Source organism: Polypterus senegalus, chromosome 16, assembly GCF_016835505.1.
Source record: "Polypterus senegalus isolate Bchr_013 chromosome 16, ASM1683550v1, whole genome shotgun sequence".
Classification (NCBI taxonomy): domain Eukaryota; kingdom Metazoa; phylum Chordata; class Cladistia; order Polypteriformes; family Polypteridae; genus Polypterus; species Polypterus senegalus.
The window spans coordinates 89,338,531-89,360,479 of NC_053169.1; the positions used below are offsets into that span (position 1 = coordinate 89,338,531).

The 21,949-nt window shown below is 40.1% G+C and overlaps 1 protein-coding gene across 3 annotated transcripts in view; it reads right to left on the bottom strand.

Moving 5' to 3' along the window:
- The window catches only part of LOC120516519 (pleckstrin homology domain-containing family H member 2-like), an 82,029-nt gene that overhangs the window by 12,121 nt on the left and 47,959 nt on the right, over positions 1-21,949 (bottom strand). For all 3 annotated transcript variants that reach the window (XM_039738242.1, XM_039738241.1, XM_039738243.1), the window contains 9 exons: positions 14,814-14,894; positions 14,530-14,709; positions 14,116-14,224; positions 13,738-13,850; positions 7,365-7,544; positions 7,054-7,151; positions 6,748-6,925; positions 5,849-6,004; positions 5,577-5,674 (listed from right to left, as the gene is read on the bottom strand). In XM_039738242.1, coding sequence (XP_039594176.1) covers positions 5,577-5,674; positions 5,849-6,004; positions 6,748-6,925; positions 7,054-7,151; positions 7,365-7,544; positions 13,738-13,850; positions 14,116-14,224; positions 14,530-14,709; positions 14,814-14,894 — 1,193 coding nt within the window. The remainder of the gene's footprint in view (positions 1-5,576; positions 5,675-5,848; positions 6,005-6,747; positions 6,926-7,053; positions 7,152-7,364; positions 7,545-13,737; positions 13,851-14,115; positions 14,225-14,529; positions 14,710-14,813; positions 14,895-21,949) is intronic.

Below are 21,949 nucleotides of genomic sequence, written 5' to 3' on the forward strand. Positions count from 1 at the left end.
TCATTACGAAAGACACATGTGTGTGTGGAGCAGTTTGCTGCTCAAGATATACTAGTGACACTTCACGTGTTGAGTCACTGCTGGGATTCTGCTTCTTAGACCTTCCTGTGATATGCACACAAGGTTTCAGAAACTGTCAGGGTCACTACACAAGTGGTATGGAAATACGAGGGGCGTTCAGTTATAACCAGGAATTTTCATGCTCTGTTCTTATAAAGAGTGCAAGGTAGAAATGACTCAATGGACAAACACATACAAGTTGGACTTGTCGTTAGTAGTGCTAGCTGCTGTTTCGCCCCACTTCCTGTCTGTTGTAATCAATATTTCGCAGCAGGAGGTACACAGTAGTGTTGCACAGCGAATTACGATGACATTTTTGACAAATGAGTCATTCCATCTCAGATTTATTCAAGACTTAAAAATCACTTTGGGGATGAGTGTTTCTTCTCAGGCTAGAGTGTATGATTGATGCAAGTCATTCAGAGAGGGATTATCATCTAAACGGTCCACTTAAGTCAAGTCGAACGAGGGGGTTATTGATGCTGTGCGAGGATGGATCAACATGCATTCAATAGACTTCTACTTTTCTGGGATTAAGAAGCTTCCTGAGTACTGGAACAAGTGTATTACAGCGGCAGGAAACTGCATAGAAAAATAGAGTGTATGTCATTTCATTCTTCTTCTTTCAACTGCTCCCATTAGGGGTCACCACAGCGGATCATCTTCCTGTCCTCGTCATATTGCTCTGACACACCGATTACCTGAATGTCCTCTCTCAACACATCCATAAACTTTCTCTTAGGCCTTCCTCTTCCCTCTATCCTTAGCATCCTTCTCCCAATATCCCCAGCACCTCTCCTCTGCACATGTCCAAACCAACACAATCTCGCCTCTCTGACTTTGTCTCCCAACCATCCAACTTGAGCTGACCCTCTAATGTCCTCATTTCTAATCCTCTCCATCCTCATCACACCCAATGCCAATCTCCACCTCCAGCTCCGTCTCCTGCTTTCTGGTCAGTGCCACCGTCTCCAACCCATATAACATAGCTAGAAGTCATTTCTTTATATTCAATAAATAAAGTGTAGCTCATAAACTCCTGTTTATATTTGAATGCCCCTCATAGTATTAAGGAGTACATCAGGCAAGAGGAATTGTATTTTCTGTTCAATATAACAAATTTATATATTTTCATACATTCTTGTTTATCATGGCACCAGATAGAGGTGACATATTAAATGTTGGTCGAATGCTGTGCAAATAGGAAACATTTGCATATTATAAGCATGACAGAGAAATTCTTCATATTCTCCATACACACGCAATTTTCTCAAACTAAATAAGGAGAAAACAGAAATCTTAGTGATTGACAAAAATGGATATAATGAGGGTATTAGAAATAAACTTGATCCATTAGGATTGGAAGTTATGACAGAGATAAAGAATTTAGGGGTAATTATTGGACTCTGACCAAAATTTTAAATCAGAAATTAATCAGATTACTAGGACAGCATTTTTTCACAAAAGTTAGATCTCTTATAACTTTGCAAGATGCTGAGAAATTAGTTCATGCCTTTGTCTTTAGTCAGCTAGATTACTGTAATGCACTCTTCTCAGGACTACCCAAAAAAGACATCAATCGATTGCAAAGAGTGCAGAAAGCAGCTGCCAGAATCTTAACTAGGAAAAGAAAATCCGATCACATCTCTCCAGTTTTGATGTCACTACACTGGTTACCTGTGTCATTTAGAATTGACTTTAAAATACTTCTTATGGTTTACAAAGCCTTAAATAATCTCGCACCATCTTATATCTCGGAATGCCTCTCACCTTGCACTCCAAATCGTAACCTTAGATCTTCAATTGAGTGCCCGTTAATAATTCCAAGAGCTAAACTTAAAATAAGTGCTGAGGCGGACGGCCTTCTGCTGTTATGCACCTAAAATCTGGAATAGCCTGCCAATAGGAATTCACCAAGCTGATAAAGTGGAGCACTTTAAAGAACTGCTAGAAACACATTAGATAGATAGATAGATAGATAGATAGATAGATAGATACTTTCTATCTATCTATCTATCTAATGTGTTTCTAGCAGTTCTTTAACTTGGCTCTCTTCTAACTTCATTTTAATGTAACCCTGATATTCTGTATATATAACACTGGACTTAATGGTATTCTTAACTCTGTCGCTCCATTAAAAACTACATCTGTTTCTTTCTCCTCTTCTGCTCCCTGGTTCACGCCTGTACTTCGACTTTTGAAAGCCAAAGGCTGGCAACTTGAACAGTTATATAAAATAACTGGACTCTTTGTTCACAAGGAGATGTACCAAAACCATATACTTTATTACAAGGACTGTATTGCCCAAACTAAATCTAACTATTATACTCTCATTATTTCTTCCAATGAAGGAAACACCAAGTTATTGTTTTCACTGCTTCATAATATCACACAACCCCCGGATTCTTTACCTTCTCTCTTTTACTCAACTGATTTTTGCAATTCCCTTATGTCCTTTTTTAATGAAAAAATCCAGAAGATACACCAGTCTCTCTGTATGGACTCCTCCAGTACTGCATTTGAATTTCACCCACCAACTCCCTCATTTTCCTCTTTTCAGCTTCCTACCTTCTCAGAAATCTCAGATCTTGTCTGTAAGTCTAAGCCACCCACCTGTCAACTGGACGGACCCCCTACAGTTCTAATCCAAGCTGCCTCCCCTCTCTGGTCCCCCTTATCTCTGCTATAATCCACTCTTCTCTCACTACTGGTACTGTTCCTTCATCTTTTAAAACTGCTGCAATAACCCCAATACTGAAAAAACCTGGTGCCGATCCGACTAATTTCAGTAATTTTCGTCCTATGTCTAATCTACCCTTCATTTCCAAAATTCTTTAAGCAATAGTGGCTATTCAACTTCATTCTCATTTATCTCAAAATAATCTGTATGAACAGTTCCAGTCTGGTTTTCGTCCCCTCCACAGTACAGAAACGGCACTTATAAAAATGACTAATGACCTCCTTATGGCAGCTGATTCTGGTTTAACTCCTATTCTCATCATCCTTGATCTGAGTGCAGCCTTTGACACGATTTGTCACACGACTCTTCTCAATAGATTATCTTCGATTGGCATTACCCACAGTCCACTAGATTGGTTCAGATCCTACCTTTTTGCCGCACTCAGTTTGTTCAGCTTAAAACTTTCACATCCCAACCCACCGCTCTGTCCTGGGGCCCCTGCTTTTCATTATTTACCTCCTTCCCCTCTGCAACATCTTTTGTAAATATAACATTACCTTCCACTGTTATGCTGATGACACCCAGCTCTATCTCACTAGCAAACCTACTGCTTGCATAGCAGAAATCAAATCCTGGATTTCTTCAAATTTTCTTAAATTAAATAGTGACAAAACTGAGGTTCTCCTCATTGGTACAAAATCAACATTATCCGAAACTGATCATTTTTCATTTGTTGCTGATAATTCCTCTGTCTCCCCTTCCCCACAGGTGTCATCCTTGACAGTACTTTATCCTTTCAGTCCCACATCAGTAACATCTCCCAGACTCCATATTTCCACCTGCGTATTATTAATCATATTCACCCCTCACTCCCCACACCACTGCTATCCTTGTTTGTAGCCTTGTCACTTCTCGTCTCAATTATTGCAATTCCCTTTACTTTGGTCTTTCTTGCAAATCTCTTTATAAGCTTGAACTGGTCCAGAATTCAGCTGCCCACCCGCATCATTACTAGAACCCCCTCTATTCACCATATCACTCCCATCTTGCAGCAGCTTCATTGGCTTCCAGTTCAGTTCCAAATTCAATTCAAAATTCTCCTACTAACTTTTAAGGCTATCCTCAACCTCGCCCCTCCATATCTGTCTGACCTCCTCCATGTTGCCATTCCCTCCCGTACCCTTAGCTCCTCTTCCTCCATCCACTTGACTGTCCCCTTCGTCCGTCTTACCACTATGGGGAGCACAGCATTCAGTTCCTCTACTCCCCAGCTTTGGAACTCACTACCACCTGAGATCAGAAATACTGAATCATTTTCACTTTTTAAATCTAAACTTAAAACTCATTTGTTTAAGACTGCTTTTTCTCTTTGATTACAATTGCTGTGTCTGATTTTAACTTTTGTATTTTACTTTTGTTTGTGATCTGTGTTTTGCCTATTGTTCGGTGTCCTTGAGTGTTTAGAAAGACACCTACAAATAAATAAAAATGTATTATTATATGCATTTAGTTATCTTTTTTTTTTTCATGGTTCCAAAAATCCGTACTAACCCCTACTTTCCCTGTTGTTCTTTTTCCGGTTTTCTGTGGTGGCGATCTGCGCCGCCACCACCACCTAATCAAAGCACCGTGCAGTCGCTACATTAATGGATTGAAGGCCATCATCATCTAAGAAGTCTTTCACGTGAAGCCTGAAGATCATGAAGACTGATTGAGATCATTTATGTTAGGTAGATTTAGTTTTTATTTTTCCAGCACTCAGGATTTTTTTTTTGTTTTTTCTCTCCTTCTGGTCATCAGACCTTACTTTATTCTTTGTTAATTAATATTTCCTAATTTTCATATTTTTTCTTTCTTCATCTTGTAAAGCAATTTGAGCTACATCATTTGTATGAAAATGTGCTTCTTGTTGTTGTATGTGTGAGAGGTGCTTCACATAGTGCCTGTAATATAACAGAACCACTCTTGCAGGTTTAATACATTCTACCTATTAGCTTTCCTATATCATTTACTAGCTGTACCCTATGGCTGCGCCCACATAGTAATGAAACAGGACAAACTTTAAAAATCAATAGATGGTGGCACTGTATCTGATCGTGTTCAGCTCTGACGGGAGAGCGTTACCCGCGAGGGGAGAAAAGCACATGGCTGTGATATCTCTGTCAATCAGCAGCTGCCCTCTAAAACACACGTAGCTGTTGATCTGTCTCTCAAAAACGCCAAACGTTACTCCTTAACAATCTGTAGATGATAATGTCTGTTGAACAAACCGGTATCGCTAGCTAAGCAGAGGCCAGGTGCACTCCAACACGTGGCGAGACGTAGACCAACTTGAACAGAGGCTGGCGAGTGAATGAGGAAGGCCCCGCCCCCCTGCTCTCGGCCCACAGCCACTCTCTTGGATTTGCATAAATACATCAGTACCGCAAGCGAACTTAGCGTGATGAAAGAAGTCACAAAATCAACCAGAAAGTTCAAGCAAATTACAGAAAACATCCAGATCTAAATCTGTTAAGTAATTCTGTCGTGAAAAGTGGACAGACATACAGGCAGAACGTGCTTGGACCACGAAATTTTTAAAACCGTTTCTTAGCAAGCACCTACGGGTCAACGGTAACCTACATTCCAAGTTTCAAGTCCCAAGTTCTTGTGGTTCGGGAGAGTTCGTGATGAGTGAGTCTGTGGTATTTGGCTTTTATATACAGTACAGTATATCTACTTTGAATATCGCATAATATTGACCATTCCTTTAATTGTTTGTAGGTATCACACAGGGAACTGTCTCAAATTCTTTTAGAATTTTAGAGTTTTAAGTATTAGAAAGAAACACCTTTACCTATTTTTATAAGTAAGTCGGAATGTTCTGTTGCTGTCCGTCTTCCCAGGATTCTGCTCTTTGGAAGCTTGTTCCCATTTAGAAATAATATCACATATCTGTTGAAGCAAGAGGTGACTGGAAATTAAGAAAATTCGTCAAGCATTATCCAAAGGTTGACTTCCTAAATAATTTTCAGTGGGGTCCCACTAAGGGTTGGCTTTGAGATCCTAAAGGACATAACTTCAAGTAAGATTTGCACTGTTATTTGTTAAATAAGAAGTTGAATTTACCTTAATATTTCCATGCAGCCAGTGCTCAAGGCCACTTCCTGATGGGTCATAGGTGAAAAGAGCAAAGCTGCCCTGTGCTAGTCTCCTCATGCCCGTCTCCTGGCTCAGTGTATTCAGGAACTCATCCACTGTCGTTGACGCATCAAAGCCCACCACCTGGAAAGAGTGTTGGATATACAGAGTACTCTTTGTACTATTCCCTGCCATGGCTTCCCCCTTCTGTTCCCATCGCATATGCCAGAAAACACAGTCTTCAAGAAGGTGCAGACATGTGACGGGTGACAGCCTCCAGAGAGAACGTGTGGCTGCATGTCTACCTGACCAACAAATCTATTCTTTAAATCTTACTCATGAATGACAGAAACAAATGGTAAATCAAACATTCGCATCTCAGGTACTGTGATATCTACTGTACATGTAACTTTGAAAACCTAGAGAACTGACAGTCTTGTGTTCTGCATATATATTTAATTCTGACTAAATAGGTAAGTGGTAATTCAGACTACAAAGATTTTTCCTGAGCTAATAAACTAAGAACCCCTTGAGACTTCTGAAAATTGGCCTTACCAAGCAGTCAACAACACACCCAGGCAGACACAGACATGCCCAGGCAGTAAGAAACACGCTCAAGCAGTTACCGACAGAAGCAAGCCAATGCGGACATGCCCAAACAGTTGCAGACAGAGAAAAGAAAATGCAAGAAGATCAAGATACGGTACACAGTACACACCTGGGCAAATGCATATACAGTATGTCACCAGACTCAGACAATGAGGTGTAGATATGGCCAAGCAGAAACAGAACTGGACACACACCAATACTATGAGACAACCAGACTTAGTCACAGACGCAACGAAGCAGTCAGACAAATAACATGAAAGAAACAAAATGACACACACCTGGTAGGTACCATTTAAAAAATGTACTGGCACACTGAAAGGTAGAGAATGATGATAAGGGTTTCTTAACAGAATGGAAAGGATCTCCATGCGAGAGGGTTTGGCTTGACGCTCTCCCCTTTGCTGTGTGCGCTCCATGCACCGTTGACAGTAAACAGCATACTTTCCCACCTCTGTTCTAAGGGGCCACCAAGGAAACAAGAAGAGGAGCGCAGTCAGTGCATGTCTGTCTATCTTCTCTTCATTAATGCCAACCTGGCCGCCACAGTTCTTCAGCTGGGATTGTCCATCTATTCTGTAACTTACCTGGACTCGTTGTGCCTCTTTAGGTGCAACTTTAAAAGCCAGAGGAAAGGGTGCGGAGGCAGAAAGAGGCCCAGACAGAGAGCAAGCAACTGCCAGCCCTGCAAATAGACAATCTTTATCAGTCTGCTTGCAACTCTAACCAAAGAACCAGGCTGCAATGTGGACAGCATATATCAGACAGTCAAGTTTTGAAATATACTGATGAAGATAAGAGTACTGCCCCACAAGTCTCCATCTCAATACAGCCACCCGTGCACTGTGACAATGACATAGCCTGCAAAATCAAATCACACTAAATGAAGTTTTATTACCTGCACAGGCCCTGCAAGGCTATCAGCCTGCCTCTTCCTTGTCTGCTTGATGAGTTGACAATACATTTCGTTCTGCAGCTCAGGATGAGTAAGACATATCTGCAGTGCACTTTGTGCCAGTGACACATGATAGTCAATAGCTGGAGTGTCGATGGCAACATTGATGAATAACTGACAAGTCTATGCAAAAGTAGAAAATATTGGTTAATGGAGGTGGGAGAAAAGAGATCTCTACTCCCCGTATCATCTAACAGTAAAAGATAACTGTATTATCTGCAGAAAAGCACAGCCCATCCTGCCCAGGGACACAGGACACCCATAAATAGTTACATTTTGATTACCCATCTCATCTGACAGCATTTAACTGTCTCTCTGATCTGAAGAGAAAAGCCAAGCAAAATGACACCTTTTAATGGCTAACTAAAAAGATTACAGTATGCAAGATTTCGGGGCAACTCAGGCCCCTTCTTCAGGCAAGATGTAATCTAAAGAAGGGGCCCGAGTTGCCTTGAAAGCTTGCATATTGTAATCTTTTTAGTTAGTCAATAAAAGGTGTCATTTTGCTTGGCTTTTCTCTACATTCATAATAGCTAACACAGTACAACACCCTAGTACTCTGATCTGAAGACAAATGGATTTCCCATCTCACAAAACAAAGCTTTCTTTCGATATCTTCCTATTTCCTCCAAGCCTTCTATGATAAGAGCAGCTAATATCCATAATTGTTTCAGAATATTGTTATTGTTTTAATGATTTTTTTTGTATTTATATATTATATTACAATGAATGATCCATCTATCCATCCATCCATTATCCAACCCGCTATATCCTAACACAGGGTCACGGGGGTCTGCTGGAGCCAACCCCAGCCAACACAGGGCACAAGGCAGGAAACAAACCCCAGGCAGGGCACCAGCCCACTGCAGGGCGCACACACACCCCCACCAAGCACACAATGCACCTAACCTGCATTTCTTTCGACTGTGGGAGGAAACCGGAGCACCCGGAGGAAACCCACACAGACAAGGGGAGAACATGCAAACTCCACGCAGGGAGAACCCGGGAAGGGAACCCAGGCTTAAAAACTGCGAGGCAGCAGCGCTACCACTGTGCCAAGTGCCGCCCTAAACTATGAAATTCTCTGTCTTACCCACTCAGAGAGAAATAAAAAAAAAAGATTTAATAAGGAGTAGCCAATCAAAAATATTGAGATATCCTAAAGGATCAACATTTGTAGCTGATTAAGGACAACATCAATTGATGCCTTCCAAATCCAAAAAAAAAAACTGATTTGGGTAGGTCCTTAAAGTAATTTTGATTTTTGTCATTTTATGCAGAATTGGACATGATGGTAGGTAGATTAGGATTCTTCCAACTGAGGAGTAGGATAAAGTGATAGTAATCCAGTGTAAGATACCACAATAGATTGTCCATTAAGCAGTGATGTTCAATCAGGTATCACCCCAGGCAGAGCTTTTCAGTGAGTGCAAAAACTTTTCGATAAGCAAAGATTTTACCCCAATAAGATCTGAGAATCGGGCAGTCCCAAAATATGTGAAATGTACAACTAAGTTGAATTAGACCATGCTAACTTCCATTTATATTCTTAAATTCTAATTAAAATGCCCTCTTATTCTTGTTGCCTCAGATTATCTAGGGGTACACTCATTTGGAAAAAAATGTTTGAAAACAAATTATATCTTTTTTAGAGATTGCATATTTTTCAGAGCATATTGAGGAAAGATTAGAAAAGTCTATCTTCAAATAGTAGGAAAAGGATTTCATGTCTCTCTATTATAATAAAAAAATCCTGTGATGAGACGAGACGAGATTTTTTAGCCTGGGACGAGACGAGACTTTTTCAGAGAGATACTTTCACGACCTGCGAGACGAGACTTTGTGCCAAGAGAATTAACCACGCCTGGGGCAGGAAACAAAAGACAAAGAATAGATGACAAAGTAGAACGTTGTAAAGAATTCAAAAACGGTGGTGCAATACACATGCAGAGCAGGTTAGAGGTAACGAAAGTACTAAAATTCGAAAGTCTCAAAAAAATTATAGTAAAGATCGCATTAGCACAAACAAATGGAAATTATTACTTGGTGAAATAACGGAACAGCGAAAAGAGATCGAATATATTGTTCCGATTTAAACTTTCAGTTGGAGACTTGTAGATCGTCTAATTCCATCAGGGAAATGTAGTGTTTCTTCCCAATGAAGAGGTATATCCGCGAGAATTAAAAGATTTGTTGTTTGGTGAAAGTGAAATCCACATACGTGAGTGGCAGAGATACGAAATGGCTGGTGCATAGCGGAGGATGGGGGGGTTGGCGAGAAAAGCGAGCTGGGGGCAAAGCCCCCTAGTTTTGATTAAAATTAGAAAAAAAGTCAAATTCACGTTACAAGCAGCTGCTCAAAACATCTTCAGAATTTGGCAAATATTTGTTCATGTTGTTCTTAACCAAATAAATGTCATGAAACTCTACCAGCCTTTAGGATGCTTCAGTGAGTCTAACTTTAAAAGAAAAGTTCATAAAATGCTATATCTGAGGGACAGTTGTTCCAAGGATGAAAACACATTGTCAATATAAACATCGCTAAAGATGCCAATACCAAGTACCTTCCAGATGTTCAATATACTGTGAGATATTCTTGTAAGGGAGAAATTGATACTAACAGTCAGTCAGTCAGTCATTGTCCAACCCGCTATATCCTAACACAGGGTCACGGGGTTCTGCTGAAGCCAATCCCAGCCAACATAGGGCGCAAGGCAGAAACAAACCCTGGGCATGGTGCCAGCCCACCGCAGGGCACACACAATAGGGACAATTTAGGATTGCCCATGCATCTAACGTGCATGTCTTTGGACTGTGGAAGAAAACCGGAGCACCCAGAGGAAATCCATGCAGACACTGGGAGAACATGCAAACTCCACGCAGGGAGGACCCGGGAAGCAAACCCAGGTCTCGTTACTGCGAGGTAGCAGCACTACTACTGCGCCACCCTGCCGCCCATTGATACTAACATCTTATCCTTAAAATATCTTTTACATTGATGCCATATTCTATCTGAATGTAGAACAGCTGCATTTCTACTTGGTTGATGATCTGCTTGGATGGTTGGTGTATAAAGCAAACCATATAAAGAAGAGTTAAGAAAGGGCTTCATTTTCATAGTTGACCAAACTGGCATTATTTTATTACTGTAGTTATGAAGAAGCAACATAGCCCTTTGCTTTAGATCTCTAAAAAACAGTTTCGTTTTGTTCATTTATTTTTTAATCTTTGGCCTCTGTGCCCCAAATGAACAAAGTTAACATTATATGCAATCTTTTTAAGAGGGATTTCTCTGCTGGATACTCTGAAAAAGATACATTGATGTTTTGGTGGTGGTTAACCTAAATTGGAAGTTGCTATTTTTTTTCAAAACCACACAAACTACATGTTGTCATCTGCGAGTTGACAACTTTTTGACTGTTTCCATTTACTATAAATTGAAACTTTTGACTACATCAAAAATAGAATACTGGACATATTTTTAAATCGGCACATTGGTTTCTTGATTATCACCCCTGCCTCACAGACCCAGGCACTCTGGGTTGAATTCATGGTCCTACCTTTGCCTATGCAGAGTTTTTCATATTACCCCACTGTCATTGGGTTTTCTTGATGTATGCCAATTTCATCTAATACCTTGATACTTTGCATCTTAGGTTCATTAGCCACTCTGAATTTGTATAGTTTTACTATTATGGAAGTGGTGGAAATTGAAGAATGCATTATCACATTTGGTATATAATTTGCTGCTTGCAGATTATGACAAATGTGTTTTGTGATTTTCCAAGTAAGTCAAAAAGTAGTTATACTCACTAATCATGGTGCTGGAGCATTTTGACTAACATATACAAATAAAAATGTCACTGTATTCTGTGCATGTGACAATAATGACCCTACAATTCTTATAAACCTTGTGGCAGACGACCGGGGACCTTGCCCCACCGGGATGACTGGAGAAGGGAAGGACCGGGAGAAGGGCAATATCTTCCCTGGGGTGCAAGAGGGCAGCCACCCTGGATTACACTAGGATCACGAATGGTGAGCTTGTAAGCTCAACCCTGCTGGGGTCCGTGGCCACCGCCAGGGGGCACCTGGATCATCTCAGAGCCCTGGACGGCAGCACTTCCGCCACACTAGGAAGTGCTGCCAGAAGAGGAACCGGCCACACCTGGAGGGCTTCCGGGTGTCCATGCAACATTTCCACCACACCAGGAAGTGCTGCAAGAAGATCATCAGAGAGCACCTGGAGCACATCGGGGTGTGCCGTAAAAGGGGCCGTCACACTCCATTCGGGGAGCTGGAGTTGGGTGGAAGAGGACAGAGCTTACGAGGGAGGAGTGGAGGTGGCAGAAGAAAAGTAAAGGACTGAGTTTGCTGGTGGTCTGTGTATTGGTGTTGTGTTCGCTGAAAAGAAAATAAACATGTGTGTTTGTGGACATCTGGCTGTCTCGGTGTCTGTCTGTGTCTGGGCATCTTTCACAACCTCTAAACAGATGTAAAAATCTTAGAAGGATATTAATTTTATCAGTCTAATTTTCCCAGCAAATAGAAGATGGAGGCCTGACCACCTCATATATCTTGTTTACTCTTTCTAACAGGTTGCTTAAATGAAATTTGAATAGGTTAACTGAGATTCTTAAGTATGTTGATTGGTACGAACAGTAAATTAGAATTGATGAAACCTTAAGAAGACATGCAAGGCTATTTATGGGAAACAGTAAAATTACAGAGTTCACTATAAACTCGACCAAGAGATACTAAGCTCCTTTGTTATACTTGGTGCCTATGCAAGTGATGAACATGGATTATTAATGTAAAGTGCCAAAATATCTGCATAAAGAGCTACTTTTCTACTAATCTCTGATTTCATTTGTCTCTATATTCAGAAGAGTTTGATAGTGATGACAAATAATATTGGTGAGAAAATACAGCACAGTGTGATTCTGTGTTATGACGTGGCATAACTAAAATTTATATCCATCCATCCAATACCCAACCCGCTATATCCTAACTATAGGGTCATTTGGTCTGCTGGAGCCAATCCAGGCTAACACAGGGCACAAGGCAGGAAACAAACCCCAGGCAGGGCACCATTCCACTGCAGGGCACATACACACTAGGCACAATTTAGAATCACCAATGCACCTGACCTGCATGTCTTTGGACTGTGGGAGGTAACCCACTCAGCCACAGGGAGAACATGCAAACTCCACGCAGGGAGAACCCGGGAAGTGAACATGGTCTCCTAACTACGAGGCAGCAGCGCTACCCACTGCGCCACAGTGCCGCCCCTTAAAATTTATATTGTTTACATAAAAGTAAATCTTTAGGGTAGGAGTAGAACACTTTGGTCCATAAACATATCAAAATATGTACAATAGATAATCCCATTAATCCTCTTCTGCACTCAGGAAGCTCTGTTTTGGCTTGAGCATGTATTTCATTGAACATTGTAGATTTGATAGAAAATGTCTGCCTTTAACACATCCTCTTTGATCTTGCAAAATTATAAAATTAAGAACAGTTTCTATTCGATTTACTAGCACACTGGCCATAAAATTTAAGATTGTTGTTCAATAATGAGACTGGCCTATAGAATACACATACTCTACACATATACATAGTCACAGGTTTTTATTTTGTTTTGAAGAACAAAGAACTGCACCTGATGTTGGTTGTAGTCTCTTAGGTAATGAAAGCCACCTTCTTTAACTTCCCTGAACATGAATAGTGCTACTGGTGCTAAACGAATAAAAACAAAAATGTATAAAATTCTGCTGGCCTTCTGACCTTCAGTTTTCCTGCTTTGTAGCAAGTGGATGGCACCCTGAACTTTGGATGCCTTAAAGCGCATCTATAAATGGTGCCTGGTCTTTTGGAATTGTTATTTTATAAAACATTGTGTACAGCATTGCATAGTATTTCTTGTATATGTTATTTAATTTCCCTATATTTTCATTTACATAGGGGGTAAAACTAATGCATATAATGGCCACTTCAAAAAAACAGATGAATTTTGGAACCCTAATTTTCACATGAGCTTTTTTTGATGCTGTCAGGTGTGTAAGTAAAAAGAAAAATCTAAATCTCAACTAAAGTGAAGAAATGAAACCACCACCGATATTGTCCGTGGTGCCTTCAAAAAGCCAGTGGCCATTTCCTCATTTGTATTGAGTAGTACAGGGAGCCCGTGTGTTATCCATTTGACACCACTGGGATGTAAATTCTTTTAGCAAGCTTGACTCTGTCCTAAGTAATAAACACCAATGCTCTGGCCCTTTTATGTTCCACAAGTGTACAGCAACGTTTCTCATACCTTAAACAGCTTAATGGCCTCTGTCTGCAGAGCCTCTGATGGCAAGGTGGTAAGAGGCTTGGTGATTCCATCTTTGCTGTAGCAAAGGATGGGATGTCTCCAAACCTGGGAGTCTATAGGAAAAAACAAGACATGAGCAACTGGGGTCTGGATATACTGAACAAAGTACTACAGAAGACAAAGAAAAAAAACTCTGCTGGAGGTGGTGACAGAGGGTAGAAACGACACAGGTCAAGCTAGAAGACAAGTTCTAGAAACACCAAGGAAGCTATGATTCCCCTATTACTTTTTGATATATGACATGTTAGTGTACGGCACAGTGCGGAAAAGATTACCATTGTTGTCAAATATAGAAATTCACTTTCTTCCATTACTTACTGGGATCTCCTTCCACGCTCATTAGCTTGCTTACCAACTGTTCAAATTCAGTGCCCACTGAAGAGCCTGTAGTACCAGCTGATACAGACAGATGGTAAAGCCATGCATCCTGTAGAAAACACAAATAAGGCAGAGAGCTAGTCAGTCAAGGGTTAATGAAGATGGTATCATAGAGGTATCAACTGCCAAAACAATACTTTGTGCTGTTTGCCCCAGCAGAGTATTTTAAGAATGCTACAATTGGAAACCTGTTACGTTTTAGGCAGAGCAGCTCACTCTGGTCAGCTAACCAATGGAAAAGGCCTGGAAAAATGTAGAATTTCTAGAGATTTACGCGGAAAAGGCGAAAAGACCTTCCATAAAGACTGTTCGCTCTATGAACAGTGCATGGATTTTCATCAACATACTCATCACCTTTTCATGCTTTGAGCCAATCAGTAGGTAGGTCGGACCTTGATTTTGGGGTTGGATAGCAAGTGTGTAATGTGTGGACATTAGGTTTCTTCCACTGCTCTCATAATCCTCATCAGAATCGCAAGATCGGTCCACTTCCTCCACCTTAGCTTCCCACAGCTTGATCTGGCCCAGAGGAAACTGTAAAAGCATAAGTAGTGAGCTACTGACATGCTGTCTGCTCACAATGCAATAACAGATGCTATTTTGTAGCCTGATGCTCTCAGTTGCTGTTGTTGTCTCACCTTGTCCTCCTGACTACGGAAATAGTACAGGGTTTTTCCTATTAAAACGCACCACAGACGCTTAGAATACCCATGTTTAACCTGAGGAAAAGACAGAAAGGGAATATTAGCACAGGATCCAAAATGCATAAGACTATTATGTTAGACTTTCTCCTCTGCGAACACAACAATAGGTATTATAAGATATTTAAGAGCATATAAGATATTTAAGAGCATCTCAAGTAAGCTAGTGTGATCAAAGGTACACGTGGCACTTGCCTGATTGTGGGATACTACTTGTCTTTTACCATACTATTCCTGGCTGATGTTGTCTCCTGTTGCTTAGGAACAGCACTCACGGTGGTCTTAATTCAGAGTTTGGTATAATATATAAAGCAGGCCTAGGCCATCATAAAACACTTCATTTTAAGGTATCATTCATACTGTCTAGCTTCTAGTGTTACTCTCTTTACTGAATTATTACAGACAGGACAGATCGATCCCCACCACTGAGAGAGAGAGCAAGCCAAACGGCGTAAAAATTAAGGCTTGTAAACATACCTAAATAAATAAGTTCTCTGTGCTTTATGAACTTATTTTAAAATATTACTGATTAGATCCTGCCATGTTTTGAAAAAAGTCTGTACGGATCCTCTGAGTATTTAATTTTTTTCAATTTCAAATAATATAACACATCGGTTTCCCACTGACTTAAAAGAGGAGAGTTTGGGTTCTTCCAGTATATCAGAATAAGTCTGCGTGCCAAAAGTGTAGTGAATGCAATCACAATTTGTTTGTCTTTCTCCACTTTAAGCCCCTCTGGAAGAACCCCAAACACAGCTGTTAATGGGTTAGGAGGGATTGTGAATCCAAGGCTGTCTGAAAGGTAATTAAAAATTTTGGTCCAGAATGATGTTAATTTGGTGCAGGCCCAGAACATGTGACCCAGTGAGGCTGGGGCTTGGTTGCAACGTTCACAGGTTGGATCATGCCCTGGAAACATTTTGGAGAGTTTTAGTCGAGACAGATGTGCTCGATATATAATTTTGAGTTGTATAATTGTATGCTTTGTGCATATGGTGCTTGAGTGAATTCTCTGCATTGCTACTTTCCACTCCTTTTCTGATATCTTAATTGAGAGATCTTTTTCCTGGTGTCCTCTTGGATCTTTGAAAGGGAGGGATTGTAAAATGATTTTATATATTGTAGAGATGGTTTAAGTCCTTGAGATTGAGCAATATTTTTTCCAGCATGGATTAGGGTGCAAGATGAGGAAAATCTGGAAGGTTCTGTTTAACACAGTTCCTGATTTGAAGATAGTGAGAGAAATGTGTAGCTGGAATGTTAAATTTGGAATGTAATTGTTCATAGGATGCAAAGATTTTGTCTATATAAAGATCTCTAAGCAAGTTAATTCCAAATTTTTTCCAGATATTAAAAACTGCATATGTTTGCGAAGGTTGAAAGAGGAGTTCTCATGCAAAGGTGCCACAGATAGAAGCTTCTCCATCTTAAAATGCTTTCTACATTGGTTCCAGATTCTAAGTGAGTGGAGCACAATTGGGTTATTAGTGTATTGCAGATAACGTGTGTTTATTGGAGCACAGAGCAAGGAATACAAAGAAGTACTGCAAGATTTTACTTCTATTGCGGACCAAGCTTATGTATGTTCTTCTATTTGTGTCCAGGTTCTTATAATACAAGTCCATGGACATCTGACATAGCAGTTGTTGGATTGCTTTTGGCAGACACGCATCATGTGCACCCAGCTCTTAAAACAACGACACGCGACAAGCAGAATAGGCAGCTCGCCAGCAGCAGAAAGACAGCAGATGATCCAACGGCATCTCTTTAGTGTGCGTTCAGCCACCCCCCCTTCACAACGTAAGCAGCATTATACGTCCTACGAGAAATAGATGTAACTACGCCCGGGGCCGGAAATGAAGGACAAGTATTGTTTTTACAAACATTTTTAAAGTAAAACTGAAAATAATGCATATGTAACAATTCCCATGAAAATAACAATCTCTTTAAATTGTATATCAGGTAAACCAAACACGGGGGTGGGCGAGCGAAGCAAGCAGGGAGTGGAGCCCCCTAGTACATCTATACTAATAAAAGGCAAAGCCCTCACTGACTCACTGACTGACTGACTCACTCACTCACTCACTGACTCACTTATCACTAATTCTCCAAGTTCCCGTGTAGGTAGAAGGCTGAAATTTGGCAGGCTCATTCCTTACAGCTTACATACAAAAGCTGGGCAGGTTTCATTTCGAAATTCTACGTGTAATGGTCATAACTGGAAGCTATTTTTCTCCATATACTGTAATGGAGTTTAGCTCGATGGCCGTGGTGGGGGTTGGGGCGGAGTGTTGTGTATGTCATCATGCCTCCCACATAATCACGTGAACTGTCAACGCAGTACGTAGAAAACAAGGAAGAGCTCCAAAAAGCGCTGAAGAAAACATGCATTATATAATCTAGAAGGCAGCGAAACAATAAGAAGCGAGCAACTGACACATACAAGCATATTCATGAGTGCAGCTACTGCAGAAACAAAGCACGGTGTAAACCTAAACTTCAAATTAAGTTCATAGACAGGCTGCTGCTGGCGTTTGTTATGCCCACGGCTAATGCGGGATACAAGTTTAATGAGAGGACGCAGGATATAAACGAGAGTTTTGATCACTTTGTAACTAAGTTAAAATTGCTGTTGAAGGGCTGTGCTTATGCAAATTCCGAGAGACTGTGTTTGTGGGGGATTGACAGTTAAGGTGGGTGGGGGAGTCACGTCATCATCTCCCCTCCCATTCACCTCATTTCGCTCTGAGCTGAGCTCTACAGCTAACGCAGTCTTGCGGAACCAATTTTGTGATGCTGCCACCAAATACTCACAGAAAAATCCACAAGTTAATACACACGCTGTCTCTAGAGTTTCTCCACACTCTGAATCCTCCAGGCACTACTTACAAAAGGTTACATTGACAATCGTGTTATGTTATTTTTAAAATGTTTCCTTTTCTTAGCACAAGCACAGCTGAGAAGCTTCGAGGCATGTGCTCCATAACGCGTTAAAAAATAACGCATTTAATCACACTTTGAATTCCAAGCAAAGGGGAACTTCTGTCAATGCATGATTTCCTGGCACACCGATTACATTGATCAGCGCTTCCCGATTCATTTTACCCTCCCACCCCCATGGTTTGAGAAGAAGTATGAAAAAATATGAGGTTAACGCAGAAAGACAGATCACCACTTGAAGCTTTATGAATAATGGATACTTTATTCACCATCAATAATTGTTTTGGTAAAGCCATACTCGGTGTAATCCCCCTTCCATTTTATAATTTCTCTGCCACTAGTCATGATTAAATGAACGGTAAAAAAGTAAGAACGAAGCGAGGGTGACTTATTCAAGCAGGCAGGCGACAGCACAATAGCACGAATTTGGATATAAGTAGGTAGCCAGAAATATCTTTGGTAGGAATGGAAGTTGAATTTAGTCTTTAAATTTCTATGGTAAAGAAAAATTTATGCAATGATGACTAAATTTAACTTACATTCCTACTAAACATATTTCTGTCGACTAAATAAAAATTACTTATATTTAAAATTTAAATAGAACTTGAACAGATACGATAGTTCATAATACCCACGCAGCACTAAGTGCACGTAAGAGCAGGAGTCATCCGTTTTAACAAGCAGCGTATTGCACGGATACGAAATAGCCTGTCCATTTAATTATTTAGGAATGGATAGATAAATTAAAATTTTGTACAAATAACGTTTTTAATTAATTTTAATAATATATATATATATATATATATATATTTAGATATAGATTTAGATATACATATTTAGATATAGATTTAGATAAACATATATAGATAGATATAGATATATAGATAGATAGATATATATACAGATATATATATATATATATAGATATAGATAGATATATATTATATATATATATATGTATGTATATGTGTGTGTCTATATATGTAGACATGTATGTCATTGTCAATCATGTTACGTTATTATTAAAATGTTTACTTTTCTTTTTCATTACTTCTTTTACACACTACTTCTCTGCTGCGAAGCGCAGGTATTTTGCTAGTTATAAATAAGAGCTGACTGTATTTCCTGAACTGCCTCTACAACAACAACAACATTTATTTATATAGCACATTTTCATACAAAAAGTAGCTCAAAGTGCTTTACATAATAAAGAATAGAAAAATAAAAGACACAGTAAGAAAATAAAATAAGTCAACATTAATTAACATAGAATAAGAGTAAGGTCCAAAGACCAGGGTGGACAGTAAAAACAAAAAATACTCCAGACGGCTGGAGAAAAAAATTAAATCTGTAGGGATTCCAGACCATGAGACCGCCCAGTCCCCTCTAGTCCTTTAGCATAAACAAAATGTTTCTGCACAAGATCTATATATGTGGTTGTAAGGGTGCTCTTTTACACAGTAATATGTTGAGATAATATAATAAGAGCAGAAGATGCTAATAGACTTAACAAGTTAATTAGGATGGCTGGTTCTGTTTAGGGTGCTACCCTGAACTCTCTGGAGGCAGTAAGAGAGAGATGTAGGCTAAACATACACCCTCTGCATGAGACTCCGGTCAACCAGCAGAGCATCTTGTCTACGTTGCAGTTTTTAATCTACTCATTTGAAAAATTCTAGGTCACATTGTTCTCTTATTACTCATTTTGTTTCCAATGTGCATCTTCTTCCTCTGAGATCCATTAGGTGTCACTGTGGTGTCAGCCTTCTTTGTTTTGCAGATGACACTCAACAATACATCTCTGCTAAACCTTCTGAAGGTCTTCCATCCCCTTTGATTTGTTCTCTTCCTTGTGTTCAAGTTTGGATGACACACCACATTCTTAAACTCAACAGCAAGAAATCAGAATTTATTTTTATTGATCCAAAATTCACTTAATTTAAGTTTTGTAGTGTTAGTATTTGTATTGATGGTTCTTGGATACCACTTTGTACCCATGTTACAAGTTATGTTTGTTCTCTTTCTTTTAAATCAAATGTTAACTCTTTAAGATTCTTATTAACATCCTCACAACATTTGTTGATTACATTCCTCCTTATCTCATGTTTTGAAATATCGATTAATGCATTCATTACTTCAAGATTATACTGTATTACTGCAATGCCCTTTTGGTTCATATTTCTAAAAAGCTACTAAATAGACTTCAGCTGATTTAGAACACAGCAGTCCATTTAGTTAGTTATATTAAAATCTATGATCACATTTCACCAGTTTTCAAAAAATGTAATTGGCTGGCAGTTAAATACAGTGATCCCCCTCCTATCGCGGAAGTTACGTTCCAGACCCATCAGCGATAGGTGAAAATTCATGACATAGAAAGACCATATAAATAAACTTTTTTTTTTTATAGTTTAAGTTTAAAATACCCCTCCCACACACTTTAAACACATGTAAACTTATTAAAAAAACACTTTGTAAACACATATGATATGTGGATGTTGGGCTAAGGATATGATTAACATCTTTCTATTATAAAAACAAATCTTGGCAGGGAGACCAGGGAGATGAGGCGTGATCTTCTCGGAAGACAATTTAACGTCCCGTGAGAGACACTTTAATGTCATGCAAGACAAGGCAGTGAGACAGAAGGACAGCTGCTGTACAGGCTTTAAAATGAGCGACACGCAGAGCGACAAGCAGAACATGCATCTTGGCAGTAGCAGCACAAAGCCAGCAGCTGATCCACCTGCATCTCCTTTAGCTCCCCCCATTCACAACGCGAGCAAGAGAGACATGAAGTGGCAGGAGTGCACTGCACCTCCGGGGGGTTGAGTGAAGCGATCGAGACGTGATCATCTTGGAGAGACACTTTGACGACACACAAGACTACACATTACAATGGTGCCTCCCCCCCCTTCAGAACGCTAGCGGCAGAGACGCGAAGAGGCAAAAGGACAGCTGCTGTACAGGCTTTTAAATGAATGACAAAAAGCGTGACAAGCAGCAAGACAGCAGCTGAACCGATTGCATATATTTAGTGTGTGTCCAGACCCCCCCATCATAACGCGAGCAGCGTTATAAGTCCCACGAGAAAAAGATTTAACCACGCCCGGAGCAGGAAATAAAGGACAAATATTGTTTTTACAAAAGTTTTAAAGTAAAAATTAAAATAATACATACAGTATGTAACAATTCTCATGAAAATAACAATCTCTTTAAATTGTTTATCCAGTAAACCAAACCCAGGGGTGGGCGAGTGAAGCAAGCAGGGGGCGGAGCCCCCTAGTAATAATAATAATAATCATAAATCCACAATGTAGCGGGGACGCGATAGCTGAACCGTGATACAGGGCTGTTCTTAGCAGTTTGGGGGCCCTACGCGGTTCACAAATGTGCAGGCCCTGGAGGGGGCGTCCTGGGGGGGGCGTAGTCACACCGGAGCTCAGGAAGGTGTTCTAATAAAACATCCGGAAAAGAACGATAAAATTTAGGATGAGGAGGGTATCGTGATACACGACATGAGGTACTGGCACAGACGGCTGCCGTGCCAGGGGCATGACAGGGGCCCCAGGCCCACAGCCCAACAAAAAAAAAAAATTGTAAGTTGGGGCTGGCCCAGAGGTTGCCCTCACAGTCGGGGTCCTACGCGGATGCCTAAGAACGTCCCTGCGTGCAATAGCGGGGAATCATTGTATTAAATCAATTACAAAGTTCTCTTACTTACAGCATATAAAAAGCCCTCCATAACTTGGCCTTGTTGTACTTGTTGGATTCCCTTAAGGATTATGTCCCTACTCTGATGCCGTTTTTTTTGTTGCCCCTTCTTTCCATCTTTTCACAATGGGAAGGTCAACATTTAGCTCTGGTGCACGCAAGTTTTAGAATTCATATCCCTCACAGACTATGCCTTCAAACTAAATTTTACTGTTTAAAAATCGGCATAAAACTTGTCTTTTTAAAATTGCATTGCCTGTGTATTGAACCTTTTCCTGTTATTTCCATGATATTTCTAGGTTGTCTGTTATTTAATAGTGTTTAATATTTGTTATGATTTGTTTATGCTTTGTAATGTGACCTTGAATATTTTAAAAGGTGCGAATAAATAAAATGCATAATAATCTTGTCACAGTACC